This window comes from Cetorhinus maximus, chromosome 2 (assembly GCF_964194155.1).
Source record: "Cetorhinus maximus chromosome 2, sCetMax3.hap1.1, whole genome shotgun sequence".
In the NCBI taxonomy this organism is placed as follows: domain Eukaryota; kingdom Metazoa; phylum Chordata; class Chondrichthyes; order Lamniformes; family Cetorhinidae; genus Cetorhinus; species Cetorhinus maximus.
Genome location: NC_135880.1, coordinates 95529833 through 95542879, shown reverse-complemented (window position 1 = coordinate 95542879; position 13047 = coordinate 95529833). Strand labels below are relative to the sequence as shown.

Genomic DNA, 13047 nt, shown 5'->3' with positions numbered 1-13047 from the left:
AAGATTTTTGTTTACATTTGAGCAAACATAGCCATACATCATTAGAAATCTCAGACAGCAATAAAATGAGTGATCAACTGTGCTTTTTTTGAATGATATTGGTTGAGGGAGCAATATTTGACCAGCACATCTTTGCATGCTGCCAAGGGAGTATGTTTAGCATTTTCTGCAAAGGCAGCACCTCTGATATATTCAGCAATGGGGACGTATACTTAAGTCCTGTGTGGGGACTTGTACCCATGACCTTTGGGTCTGAAAGGGAAGTTCCACCAAATGAGCCAGGCTGACAACATCGGGGTATGATTTGGCATTGGAAAATTTCAGGACGTACTGTTTATAATTTTTACAGCTATACATTACTATTGTATGTTAGTTTGGCTCGGTCAGCAAAGGCGTGACAACATTTTAGAAAAAGGACTGCATGTGCCCAAATTGTTTTGCTCCATGTCAGCTGCGCCTATTCTAAATTATCCCCATGGAGTGTAAATGCAAATTAAATCATTACCTCAATATTTAGACTCATACTGAGAATAAAATGCCATCAGCGAGTGGACTTTTGACATAATTACTGGATTATAGAGCTGATATAATACAGTTTTATTTTGCAGTATTCCTAGGTTTATTTATATCTAACATGTGGTGACGAGCAATGTAGTTGTAGAAGCAAATACTCGGCTCACTGTCAAAACATGCAGCCCCTCATTAGGATTAATAAACTTCACATCTGAAACAAGCCAGGGAGATCCAGGCAAATAAATTCCAGTGTGATGCAAACCAACAGGAAAGAAATAGACATATTGTAACATTTCTTAATTCTAGAAATTCGTGGAACATTGTCATTTCTCTTCTCATCAGTTGCAATGGGAGCAAGCCTGTCTCAAGATCCTCTCAAGGGGTACATTTGAAATGTAATCTCCTATCCTCTTTACCCCTTGAGTGCATATCCCCAACCCTTTGATCAGAGTGCATCTCCCCAGTTTTACACAGATGTAGATGTACAAAGATTATATTAGGGACATTTTGATGATACTAGAGACCCTTCCTGGGACTACCTAAACAATTAGAGTTTGGAATTTCTGCAATGTGTTGTTATAGGCTAAAATTAATTTGAAATGGTGTCATGGGATGTGGTAATCTGTATGTTACAACTGAATATTGCATATGTTGAAGTCAATCTTATGAAAAGGTAAATTTGATTGACTTTAACAGAACCTCAGCTGAGACCGTTATCATAGCAGTAGACCATATTACATGTACAGTTAGACAGTTCTGTTGCTGAAAGAGCTGCATTTACAGTAATAGTCAACTTAATAAGAGGGAAGTTTTGTTACTGAATGGCTATTTATTCATCCACAAATCCAGTGAATTTTACATTATTAGCTGTGTGGGCAGAATTTCATGGAGAGGGAAACGTGAAGAGGTAAGTATACTTTATGCACAATGGTCATTACGACACAGTAATTGTGATCTACCTACCAATATGGTACACTGACACCAGTGTTATATAAAACCCTCAGCTCCAATAAATTGGGTATTACCTAGGATTGCCAACTCAGCCTATTGCTGGAGATCTCATCACATGACCTCCGACCGCCAGTCACCCGATCAGTCAGTCAGCCTTTTGTCATTATTTTTATATCTAACTAATAAAACAAAATTGTTCAAAGAAAATGAAATGATTAAAAAAAAGATACACAATTCTGTCAAGTGCATCTATGATTTTTCTCCTGAGTTGCTGGGAACAGCATTCAGATTAATCGTTAATTCCCGGACACTCAAGGTCAATCCTGGAGAATTGGCAACCCTACTACTTTACTGTGTTACATTTGTTTCACCAAATCAGTTCATTCATCCTTAGTTTCCACATCACCCAACACATTTCACATCTAGAGTAAGGTAACTAGTAATTAAGTTGATACATCAGGTTCTCAGTTGAGGAGCCCAGGTATAAATCCAATTCTTCCACTGGGAGTTAAAGTGAGGGCAGCATGACATCAATGAGGCTTTTACTGGATATGAGTCAGCAGTATAAAACTGTACTTCAGCTCTGCATAATAAACATTGGTTTGCAATTTTCATCCAACCACATACAGCTAGTGAAATGGAAATGTCATAGGCCTGAATTTCATGTTGCCTGCCAGCAGGTTTTTAGGCAGGGGCAGGGGGGGGGGGGGCGGGTGGAAGGGTGTGAAATTCAAGGAACAGGATTCCTTCTGGGATCCCACTCACCCCGGCCTCAATGATTTTATGTTGGGGCGGTGAAGGCCTTGGATGGGATGCCTGCCCTTGCCCCAATTGAGGCCCTTAAGATTTTTCTTTTCCCACCTACTTCCATTATTTTTAAATGTATTTCCATCCATTGTTTTATCTCTACCTTTTAGCCTATTTCGATCCCTTCCCCCCACCTCACCCCCACTAGAGCTATCTGTACCTTGCTCGTCCTGCTTTCTACCCTTAATTAGCACATTCCTTTAGATACTATCACCACCTTCAACACCTCTTTGTCCTTTTGTCTGTGACATCTTTTGGTTATCTCCACCTATCACTGGCCCTCTATCCAGCTCTTCTTGTCCCACCACCCCCCCACCCCCCCCTTAAACCAGATTATATTTCACTTCTCTTCTATTTTTACTTAGTTCTGTTGAAGGGTCATTCGGACTCGAAACATTAACTGTGCTCCTATCCGCAGATGCTGCCAGACCTGCTGAGTTTTTCCAAGTATTTTTGTTTTTGTTTTGGATTTCCAGCATCCACAGTTTTTTGCTTTTACCTTAAAATTCCCACCCAGCTTCAATTTTTAGGTTGGCCAGAGGATTCACTGTGCGCTGGGTTGAGGGGACTGCAGGGGGGGGGTTGGCGCCCAAAATGAACTGGCTTAGATCTTAGGTGGGAGTCGCCCCCTTTGGACCCACAACTTCACCACCCCCCACCACCTCCCCCCTCCCCCCCCCCTCCCCTCCCCCCAGGCCTTCCTTAACTGGGACCCCTTAAAACAAACTTAACTTGCCCTTTGGTCCCAGGACTTAGACTCAGGCATCTTGCTGAAGTTCCTCTTCAGTCCATTGCAGCTCTTGCTGCTGCAGAGACTGGAGAGCTGCTGGCCAATCAAATTGGCCGGCAGCTCTAAGGCAGGACTTCCTACCGAGCGCGGGACAGGAGTCCCGCCTGCAGCCAGTTGATGCTCATTCGAGCGTGGAATGGCTGCGGGACACTGCGGAGTTGACAGAGTTGGGGGTGGGGAGGAAGGGAAACCCCACCAATTGAAAAATTCAGGCCATACTGATACTGTTCCAACATGAAGGTTCAGACGTATGGGGCTGAATTTTCACTGAATCAGGATGACTCGGGAGCCATTTAAAAAAAAAATGGCAGGCAGTTCCCAATTCTGGGATTCCTGACCCCATTCCCAGGCTGTTTGATTTCCGGAGTGCCTTTAGAGGGTGCAGTCTGGTTCCTGTTATAAGCCTGCATTCAGCACACCCACCCTGGCTCGATTCATTGTGGAGATAGGCATTTCCTACTCCTCCACGATTTTCACGGAGTCAGGCCAAGTTTTTAAAGCGCCGTGGTTCATGGCCTCTCAAGAGGAGTCATGAATGCTAGTCTGCATGAGGGAACCTTTAGAGAAGGGCAATTCCAAAGGACTTCCTCATGCCCCATTGCTAAACTATGGCACTATCATATCCATTGACATACTATATATTGTATAGAACCAATGAACCCTATAGCAGCAGTAGGATGTGTAAAACTAAAAGCAATTCATTCATTCCTTTCCACTATGATTGAAAATGGCCATTTCACTACAAGGCAATTAAAGGGTCTAAATGGTGATTGATACTTAGAAGTGCCAGTAACAGAAACCATAAACCCATGAACCCACTTAACATGTTGACCTCAGAGATCAGAGAGCTAGAGACGAGAATCAAGCAATGTTTTTCTGGGGTGCAGCTGTTTCAACAAGAGTAATGGATGTCTGGGCTCTCAGGCAAGCCAGTATATGCTTGGCTCAAAGCCCATACATCCATTACTCTCCTTGATACAGCTACACCCCAGAGAAATTATTGCTTGATTGACAGCTCTGGCTCTCTGATCTTTGTGGTCAATTTCACAATGTTTATTTACACAAGGCTAAGTGGTTAAGGGTTTATAGTTTCTGATATTGATACTTTAAAGTGCCTAGATGATTGGCACCTTCACTGCCTTGTCATGAAATGACTTTAAAAACTGTAAAGAAATGAATTAATGACTTAAAGCTGCTTTGAAAAAAAACACATCCTACTGTCACTATAAGGTTCATTTGTTCTTTGCAGTGTATAGTGGTCAATAGGCATGAAAGTGCCATAGCTTGGCATAGGAGGCATGAGGGGCCAGAGGGTGGGTGGAGTTCTATTGCTTAGTATAGGGATATTTGGGACCATAGGGGATAGATAGAGGGGCATAGCATGGCATTGGGGGCATGAGAGGCCATTGAGGACGGGTGGAGTGCATTAGCTTGGCATTGGAGCATGAGGATTGTTTGGGAGTGAGGGAGTGTGAGCCTGTTTTTGCGTTTATTTTAATTGGGGTGAAGTCCCACAGCACCAAGACGGGCTTATAAAACAGCTCGCTGCCACACCAGCCAGCCCTGTGGCTGCCTCTGAACTTCTTCCCGAGGTCAGCTAGCCCAACTCCAGCCGAACCTGACCCCCTCCTTGGCAATGAAGATTCTGCATTTGTAGGCACTTTCTCCTGAGGTGGATGTGCTGAGCTGGGAGTTATCCTGACTTCCACTACCTGCCTCGAGGATAAAAATTCAGGCCATGGGTAGGGTTAGTGAGGGGAGATTTATATTAATTTCAATGGGAAATCTGGAAAAGTTACATTTCACAGGTAGCATGATCATTTTATAGTTTAGTTAACATTTACAGAAACATACGGAAAACCTGTTATATTTGGGACCAACATGTTTTAATGAAATATTTCACAACCTCAGAAATGTTTAAAGAGTGGCAGAGATGGCATTAAAAAGGAGAGTCAGGAGGTAGGACACTTCTTAAAAAAAAACATGCTCATCACTGTATATTGAGTGCTTCATCAGAAAGATTTGAGGCAAATGTCTTTTTGCAAAGTGCAAGAGCAAGATCAGCCAACTCGGGAGGAGGAGTATGGTTCTCAGAGCGGACTATTTATCAACTATGTACGAGTCAGGCAGTGCTGTATGTCAGTGAAAGGACATGTAGAAGGTGAAGATAGCTTAAAAAGAAAAAGATTGTTTTATATTATTGTACATGAAAGCACAAGAAAGTCTCTTTTTTGGTGTGGACATTATTGTAAACATTTTTCAAAATGATCCAAAGAAGAGTCATATTGGACTTGAAACGTTAACTCTGTCTCTCTCCACAGATGCTGCCAGACCTGCTGAGTTTTTCCAGCGCTTTGTTTTTATTTTTAAACTGATGCCTTGTTAACCACCAACAAAATAACAGTTGTCACTCACCATCATTTTACCTGTACACTGAATGCAATAAAAGTAACATAGTAAATGTTTTACAATTTCTGTTAACTAGGGTAACAAAGGATTATAAATATATGCTCTAGAGACTATAATGAATATTTATAAAGACAATTAAGTTCCAAGACAATCAATACTTAAATGAATTGCCTGCGGTCATGTTGAAACTCACTGTCGTGCAGACATCATCACTTCAGCAGATAAACAGGGAATATCCCCAGAGCAGACAGGGCTGTAAAAGATTATCTCACAGGCTGACCAGTGAACAAATAATTTATGAAGTCATGGCCATAAAGGAGTGTCAATTCCAGGCTACCAAATATTAATAGTTTTTTCTATTCCAAGAAGGTAGCATGTTGGCCATTTGATAAAGTCTGCAGCATGACAATTGCTAAACCTTTCTAAAAAGCAGGAAGGTTGAGAGATCAAGTAAAAATGTGCATTTACCTCGTAGGCAAATTATTAATTATTGCTGGAATTTTTGATTTCCTCTCTAAATGGATATTGAAAATTAAGAATTCTCTTTCTAGTGGTGATACAAATCACTCTTTTGTCAACTTGTTGTATTTCTTTTTCTATAATCTTTGAGTAATGCTGTAAATGAGTGTCCTGGCAGATGACCTGGTTCCAGGTCTTTTCCCAATGCTGCTATAAATGCTATGATCCTGTCAGATCACAAATGCTGTGATCCTTATTTTCCTTTCCTTGTGAGGAAGTGTTGCCCTGCCTAGTGCTAGCACCAACAGCAACCCACCCGAGATTGAAAACTCAAGGTACAGTTGATCACCAGTGCAAATTCACATTGCTCCACTCTGTGGCGCTACACATTGAGGCACCAACATGCTGCACCACTGAACTTTGTAACTTTTCAGTTGTAGCAATCCAAAATTTAGTTCAAGAAATGACTCATTTGTTTGGTATTTGGGCGTTTGTAATAGATGCTACAAAATGTAAGTATAGTAGGCTCCTATAGAAAACTGGTTAAAACTAATTGAAAATGCAAGAGGCAAGGAAGATTTTGCAGTCCACTAAATGTTCACTTTTAGTTGTTACTGTGTCAGTGAATATCTATTTTGCAAATCGCTTGACAAACATACAGAATGGATTGCACATTTATTAACTGTCTCCAGGAGCAAACATTCCCTAACAATGATTTAGATTTCATAAAATATTCTGTGAAAACACTAGAAATGTCTGTTATAGATCGGTTTTGCAAATAGGAAAGCTAGGCTGAAGTGTTTGAAGCCTGTAACACAACTGAGAGGCACTTCACATTTGCTGCTTATTTTGTCATTTAACCAGAGTTTTTGTCATAGTGCTTTCATGCAGTATATACATTGAATATATTTTGTCATCTAATTTAAAACAATTTTTTAACTTCCAAATGGCTCCTGATCAGAACAAGTGTCAGCCCTAGGTCATTAACTGTTCCTTTTCCTGGTTGATTAGATTCAAAAGTGCATGTTCATTATGTTTCAGAGACCAACTGTTTTGTTTATTATCATTTGACGAGAGGTGATAATTCTTTGAGGACGATGGAAGTTCTATTGCATAATAAAGAGGTAGTACAGTGATCGTGACACTCATGAGAGATTTCTTTTAATGCTTTACTGATAAACAGTTATATTAAATTTATTAGAATGTTCATGTTCCATTTTACTCAGACACACTGATTTTTGCCTACATCATTTAGTGGAACCTGTGTTGTAGGTAAATTAGGCATTAATGCACAAGATGGTGTGCACATTCAGGATTTATTTGACATGTGCAATTACATGTATCTTCCAAATCAAGAACTGAGATTCTAATAGCAATGCAGCCATAATCAGCCCGATTGAAACCATTTCATAATTTGTGAAAGCATTTAAAATGAAAGCCAGATTAATGCAAAGTTTTATTCCTATAAGAAAAATCTTAATCTTGAATTGAATAAGGTATAATCAAACTGCATAAAAAATCTACAATGAAACTTCATGAATCCACCAAGTGGATGCACATAAAACAAACCTACATTAATCTGGATTTAACAAGTGCAGATGCTATTTAATTATGGAGAGGGCAAGGGAGTGAGAAATAAGGTATACATTATGTTAGGTTTTACATGGAAAGATACAACAGTGACAACACCTCAAAGTACTTCATTGTTTGTAAAGTGATTTGGGGCATCCAGTAGTTATGGCAGGAGCTATATAAATGCAAGTCTATTTTTAAAATATACATTCCCAATATGTTTTTAAAGCAATGGCTTTTATTCAAGAGGTAATAAGCAGTCAATTCAGGCTTTCCTTATGAGTAATTCATAAAAAGGTCACAGGCTTCTCTAGGGTGGGGCGAATCATGAAACATCTATAATATATTTATTGATCTTCACATAATAGGACATGTTTCAGAGAACCTAAGATGCAAAAGGTGGATACTGAATACAAAACAAAAAAGAATAATTTAGGAGGAGGCGGGACAAGTACAAAAAGGTGATGCTAGATGACCTCTAAAACCAGGGAGGGATTTAACAAGGTGAAGTGATTTGAAGAGAAAATTCCAGAGGATGCTGAATAATTGTTACCAATCGTGGAGCAGGAGGAGTGTAGGGAATGAGCAATAATCTACAGAGGAGTTGAGTTTGTACATGTGGGATGGACAACCAGTGTGGAGCAAGACCATGAGAGAGAGACTCCAAAACAAAGAAAAAAAATGGGTAAAACTGCAGAAGCTAGGGGTTGGGCAATGATGTCCATTATTTCACTTCATGAAGCTGATGTTCCATTTAGATGTCAAATCCACTTTACTCATCCACTATTTTAACTTATGTTCCCGCCTAGCATCCAAAATTACTGCATTGTCGTGAAAAGGAAAAATAAATGTAGCCTTGTGATAGTTACCTTAACTGCTGTGAAGCATCGTTATTCACATAATCTAGTGATAGTCATAGAAGTTTGAAAAATATTCAATTTCTAATAATTTTGCAGAATGATGCCATAACAGAGCCCATTCAGTATCATACTGTTTTCTGTCAGCCATGGCTAACCTGGGTTTAATAAGCAAACACTGCTGGTCTTGAAGCAATTTACTCAATCATTAGAACCCTGGATATATTAACATGTGAATAACCCTGACAATGAACTATTTCTTCAGCCTTTTCACACCTGTTTTATGATATCTTGCCCTCCCTCTGACTGTTTTATCTCCTGATAGCACATTTTTGGTCTAAATGTCCTTTCCATTACAATTTGAATTTGTTTTATTTAACAAGCATGCTCGAAAGTAGTGTGGTTAATACCATTCATTAAACTGGCAAAATGGTCTAATAATGAAAGGACTCCACTTTGTTAATGATTACTTTCTCACAGCAATTATCAAATGTTACTCCTGCATTATCTCCCACGACTCCATGAGTGTAGGAAGAAATGACAGTAGATTACCTATAATACCTTCTATTTCTTCTAATAGTGCAAGTCTATTAGTGAACTCATAACCTTTTTTCTGCTGCCTTATCATTGGGGTTATTGGCTTCTCAAATTTGCCCCTTTTTTCAGGTCATTCTCTTCCGACTTTCCATTAGAGATGCGAATACCCTTTTCCTCATTTTCTATTGACTGGGAATATGGCCCTTTTTCTTTTCATTACTGAAACTGTCCTCTCTCACTCCTCTGTTATTGGGTTCAGAACCTTCTTTCAGCAGATTATAATTGGGATCTGATTTTTCTCTTTTATTGTGGAGGACATTGGCCTTTACTCTACCTTCACTTCTTATTGTAGGCTTATCACATCTTTTAAAATCAGTTCGATCATTGCCTCCTTCACCACTTTGAATTTTTTTTTGAAAACCACTTTCACATAGTGATGTTATCACTTTTGCCACTACACCCTACCACCATTATAATACAGTCTTTGACACCCATGCATGTTATAATGGGGGCACATTATGTCATTGGAATGTCACTTTCACAAAATGAAATATGAAAAATTGTTGAGAGTTATGACCTGACTGCCTTTTAACTGTTAGTGCTACAAAAAAGGAGCCAAAAGCCATTTAATGAAGCTGGGGTGTAATTGAAGAGATCATTATTTCACATTTTGCTGTCATCTTGATTTTGCTGGTCATATCACTGACACCCACCCACCCCCCACACACCTTGCGCCTGCAACCCCCAAACACACTCATTATATGCTTGTTCATTTCATTTCTTTACTGCCTCTGGTGCAAGTTGATATATAGCACATCTGGCTTCGACGCCACATTTTCTGCTAATTATCCGAGCTGTTCAGCAAAAAAAAACTGCTGCCAAATGCTGTTAAAAGAATCAACTTGGAGGTTTGCTTGCTCCTTTACTTTAGCGGGGACATAATCTTTTGTGATCAAATGGCACAATCAGTTCATAAACATCTTATTGCCACAACACACGGAACAGTACAATTGTGTACTGAAGTACTGCACACAAATTGTTGGCCAAATTCACTTTGGAGTCACAACTACCATTTTAAAGTTGAATGTCATTTTTTGTGTTTTGTTGCACTTTTCTATTGTATTTTCTATAAGCAAGGCAATTTTAATTTGCAAGTATTAGTTTTTTGCTTTCATTTACAAATGAATTAAAATGGAAGGACACTTCTCATAGTCCAAATTAAACATTTAACTAAAAGGTGCACGCATTGATTGACTGATTTTGTTATTTGCCGAATTTGCTGTTAAATCATTGACAAAAAAGTTAACTCATTAATCAGCAATATTTTTCCCTATTGTAAAAAGTTTTTAAATATCACCAATATCACTTTAGGTACCACTCAAAGGTGTCCATTTTCTTGACTTGTACTCGATTTTAAATATAGAAAAACTAACGAGAAGATTAATTCTAATCGCCTGCATATACATAGTATGTTGGTAACAGGAAAGATAAGCAGTGTGAAAACCTCAAAAACGAACAGATAAGCGAACACCTGAAAAATTAACACATTAGCAAAAAAAACACAAACTTTCAAATTTTAGAAACACATATTTGAAGGCGTGATGTATCGGTATTGCGTGTATTTTAATAATACAGTAAATCAACACAACTTGAAAAGGAACAAGCTTCATACGGAAAAAGCGAAGCGCAGCAGATACGGCTGCGAGACAGATAGGTTTATCTCGCCACACAGACCAGACCCAAGTTGCTGCTTGTAGTTATTAAGGAAAAAAAACGATTGCAAATTACAAAATAACTAGTCTTCTTGCAATGTAGCCTTGATCCAAATGCAGATGGCGTGTATCAGATTATGACTACATGTCCCCTACCCATTCCGAGCCTCGTAACTTAACACAAATGTACTCCGATGCAGTTTATGACAATAGTTAACACTGGAGATACTTGTATCTCTCGCTCTAAGGACATAGCCCATATGACGACAAATGCAAACTGATCTTAGTGCTGTTGGCTTCTCTTTCTGTAACCACGATACCCTTGTTCAAATAACACACTTTGCTGATAGTATTTTAAATACTGCTAATATACTGTTGGCGATAAAGCTCTGATCCGATCCACATGACAGGACATACACGACTAGAGCCGGGGCTGAGCCGAGTGCGATGCGTCTGTGTGTATATAATGTGTGAAGAGGTTGGATTGCTATTTTTTGTTTGTTTTGGGGACACCGGCTTACAGCAGCATCTTGGCGGATAGAAGTAGGTCAGTGGAACACATGACACCGACTGATTGTGTCCACAGCCCCTACCAGCACCTTTAACACACTATCGAGGGCCCAACAACATCTTCTGTACTTGACCGTCCATTGAAACACAAGGTGCTACAATTCAGTGTGGAGGCAGCGGATTGGGTATTTATATAAAAGTTCGCCGACTGTGTTACCAAAAAAGAAATAAAGGCACACCGACACATGCCAACAAACCAAAACACCCATCGCGATATGTTTACCATCTGCTACTTTGATGCATCCACCCTATACTATTCAGTTGTGTTTACAATTGGATCCAAGCTGCCAAATGTATCGGCTGACATAATTTCATTATAAAAGTGAATTTTCTCTCATCTGGCAGCAATTGAAACAGACCTCAAAGCTGAGATTGCATAAAGTTCATTGCTCAGAGAGAGAGAGGGAGAATACAGCAAATGCTGCTCTAACAGGCTAAAGAGTGAAAGGCGCTGTAAGGATGCCTGGAAGCCTTGCACTAGGTTCGTTCAAAAGTAACCTACTGTAGTAAACAAAACTGATGTGACAGCTTGTCCAGCTCCCGCCTGCTGGACTCGGCAGATCTCAGATAAAATTGAGCACATTATCAGCGAGCATCAAAGTTTATGTTTACAGAAAAACACGTATCGAGAGCGCAGCCGCTCAGATCATGGCACCGAAAAGCCAGGAAATAAAAGTTTGAAGTAACCGTCCATGCAAGAGACATTTTTAAATGTAGATTCACACGCACCCCCAACCCCACAATCCCCCTTCCCTAAAGTCGCTGTATATTGCGTGGTCGCCCTCCTCCATCCCCCATATCTCTCAGCTGTCACAAACATTTGCCCAGCAGCTTCCAGGCGATCTCTTACCTCGCATGGTGGCGACTTCAAATGCAAAACGATCATGAATATATATCAAAACCCAATCCTCCGCGAGAAAAGAAGCGACGGCTAGAAGGCGACAAGCAGACTGTCAGTAGGTTGCTCTCCCACCATTGCTGATTCTTCCCTTCAGTCTGTTATTACTGTTCCGTTAGCGCTCTGAGTCTGAATGGAGCATGTGGCCTTTCACATGACATCTGCGCCGTTCATCCGTATGTGAATTTCACTGGCACCAGGAGAGAGTGAGGCTTCTTATAGCAGCCAGGACTATTCTGTCACTTCCAGCTCCTCCTACTGACCATCGTCCGCCAATCATTGCCAAGAGCACACAGGGAAAATCGACAGTAAATAAATAACATTGAATATAAAAGACCCCTCTTGCAACAGAATTATTTTCATCAAGGTAACCTTAAACAACAATAACAATTTAGCAAATTATTTCGTCATGCCCACGCTTGGATATTCAGTTTATTATAACTATTATTTATTTTGAACACATTTTAAAGGCGTTTTATTCTAACTAATAAAGACATTGTTCAGTCCTTTCACTAGTTGTGTAATATAAATGATCAAAAACTTCCAATCCAGGCTATAAGAGTCCAAAAAAGGACGTTATCTTTTCAAACTATTAGTTTACTTAATCCTTCGGTTTGCAAAACTGAGAAATAATTAAATGGGTTTGCAGTTGTTAGCGTGTGACGTGCAACTGCCTTGGGACTTGATTTAAATAGTTGGAATGGCAGGTGTTTTAGTGCACCTGTGTCCTCACAACATGATAACATATGAAGTGCACCAAGTAGGAACTAAACTTAATTCTTCATATTGGTGGATAAACTAGAGACAACATTAAACAACTAGAAGACTACGAAGTGAAAATATTGGAATTAAATTATATTTAAATAATGGAGCTTTGAATACGGGCATGGATCCAAATTTGCATGTAACCAGATGAGGCAATATAACTACATTAGAAAGAAACTGCAAATGTCGAAATGAAAATATTATAAA

General features: G+C 39.6%; 1 protein-coding gene across 1 annotated transcript in view; it reads right to left on the bottom strand.

The window, feature by feature from the left end:
• Positions 1–12277, bottom strand: part of rorb (RAR-related orphan receptor B) — a 259117-nt gene extending 246840 nt beyond the window's left edge. Inside the window, exon 1 of the mRNA XM_078567181.1 lies at positions 12028–12277. Coding sequence (XP_078423307.1) covers positions 12028–12034 — 7 coding nt within the window. The 5' untranslated portion in view covers positions 12035–12277. The remainder of the gene's footprint in view (positions 1–12027) is intronic.
• Between the last annotated feature and the right edge of the window lie 770 nt (positions 12278–13047).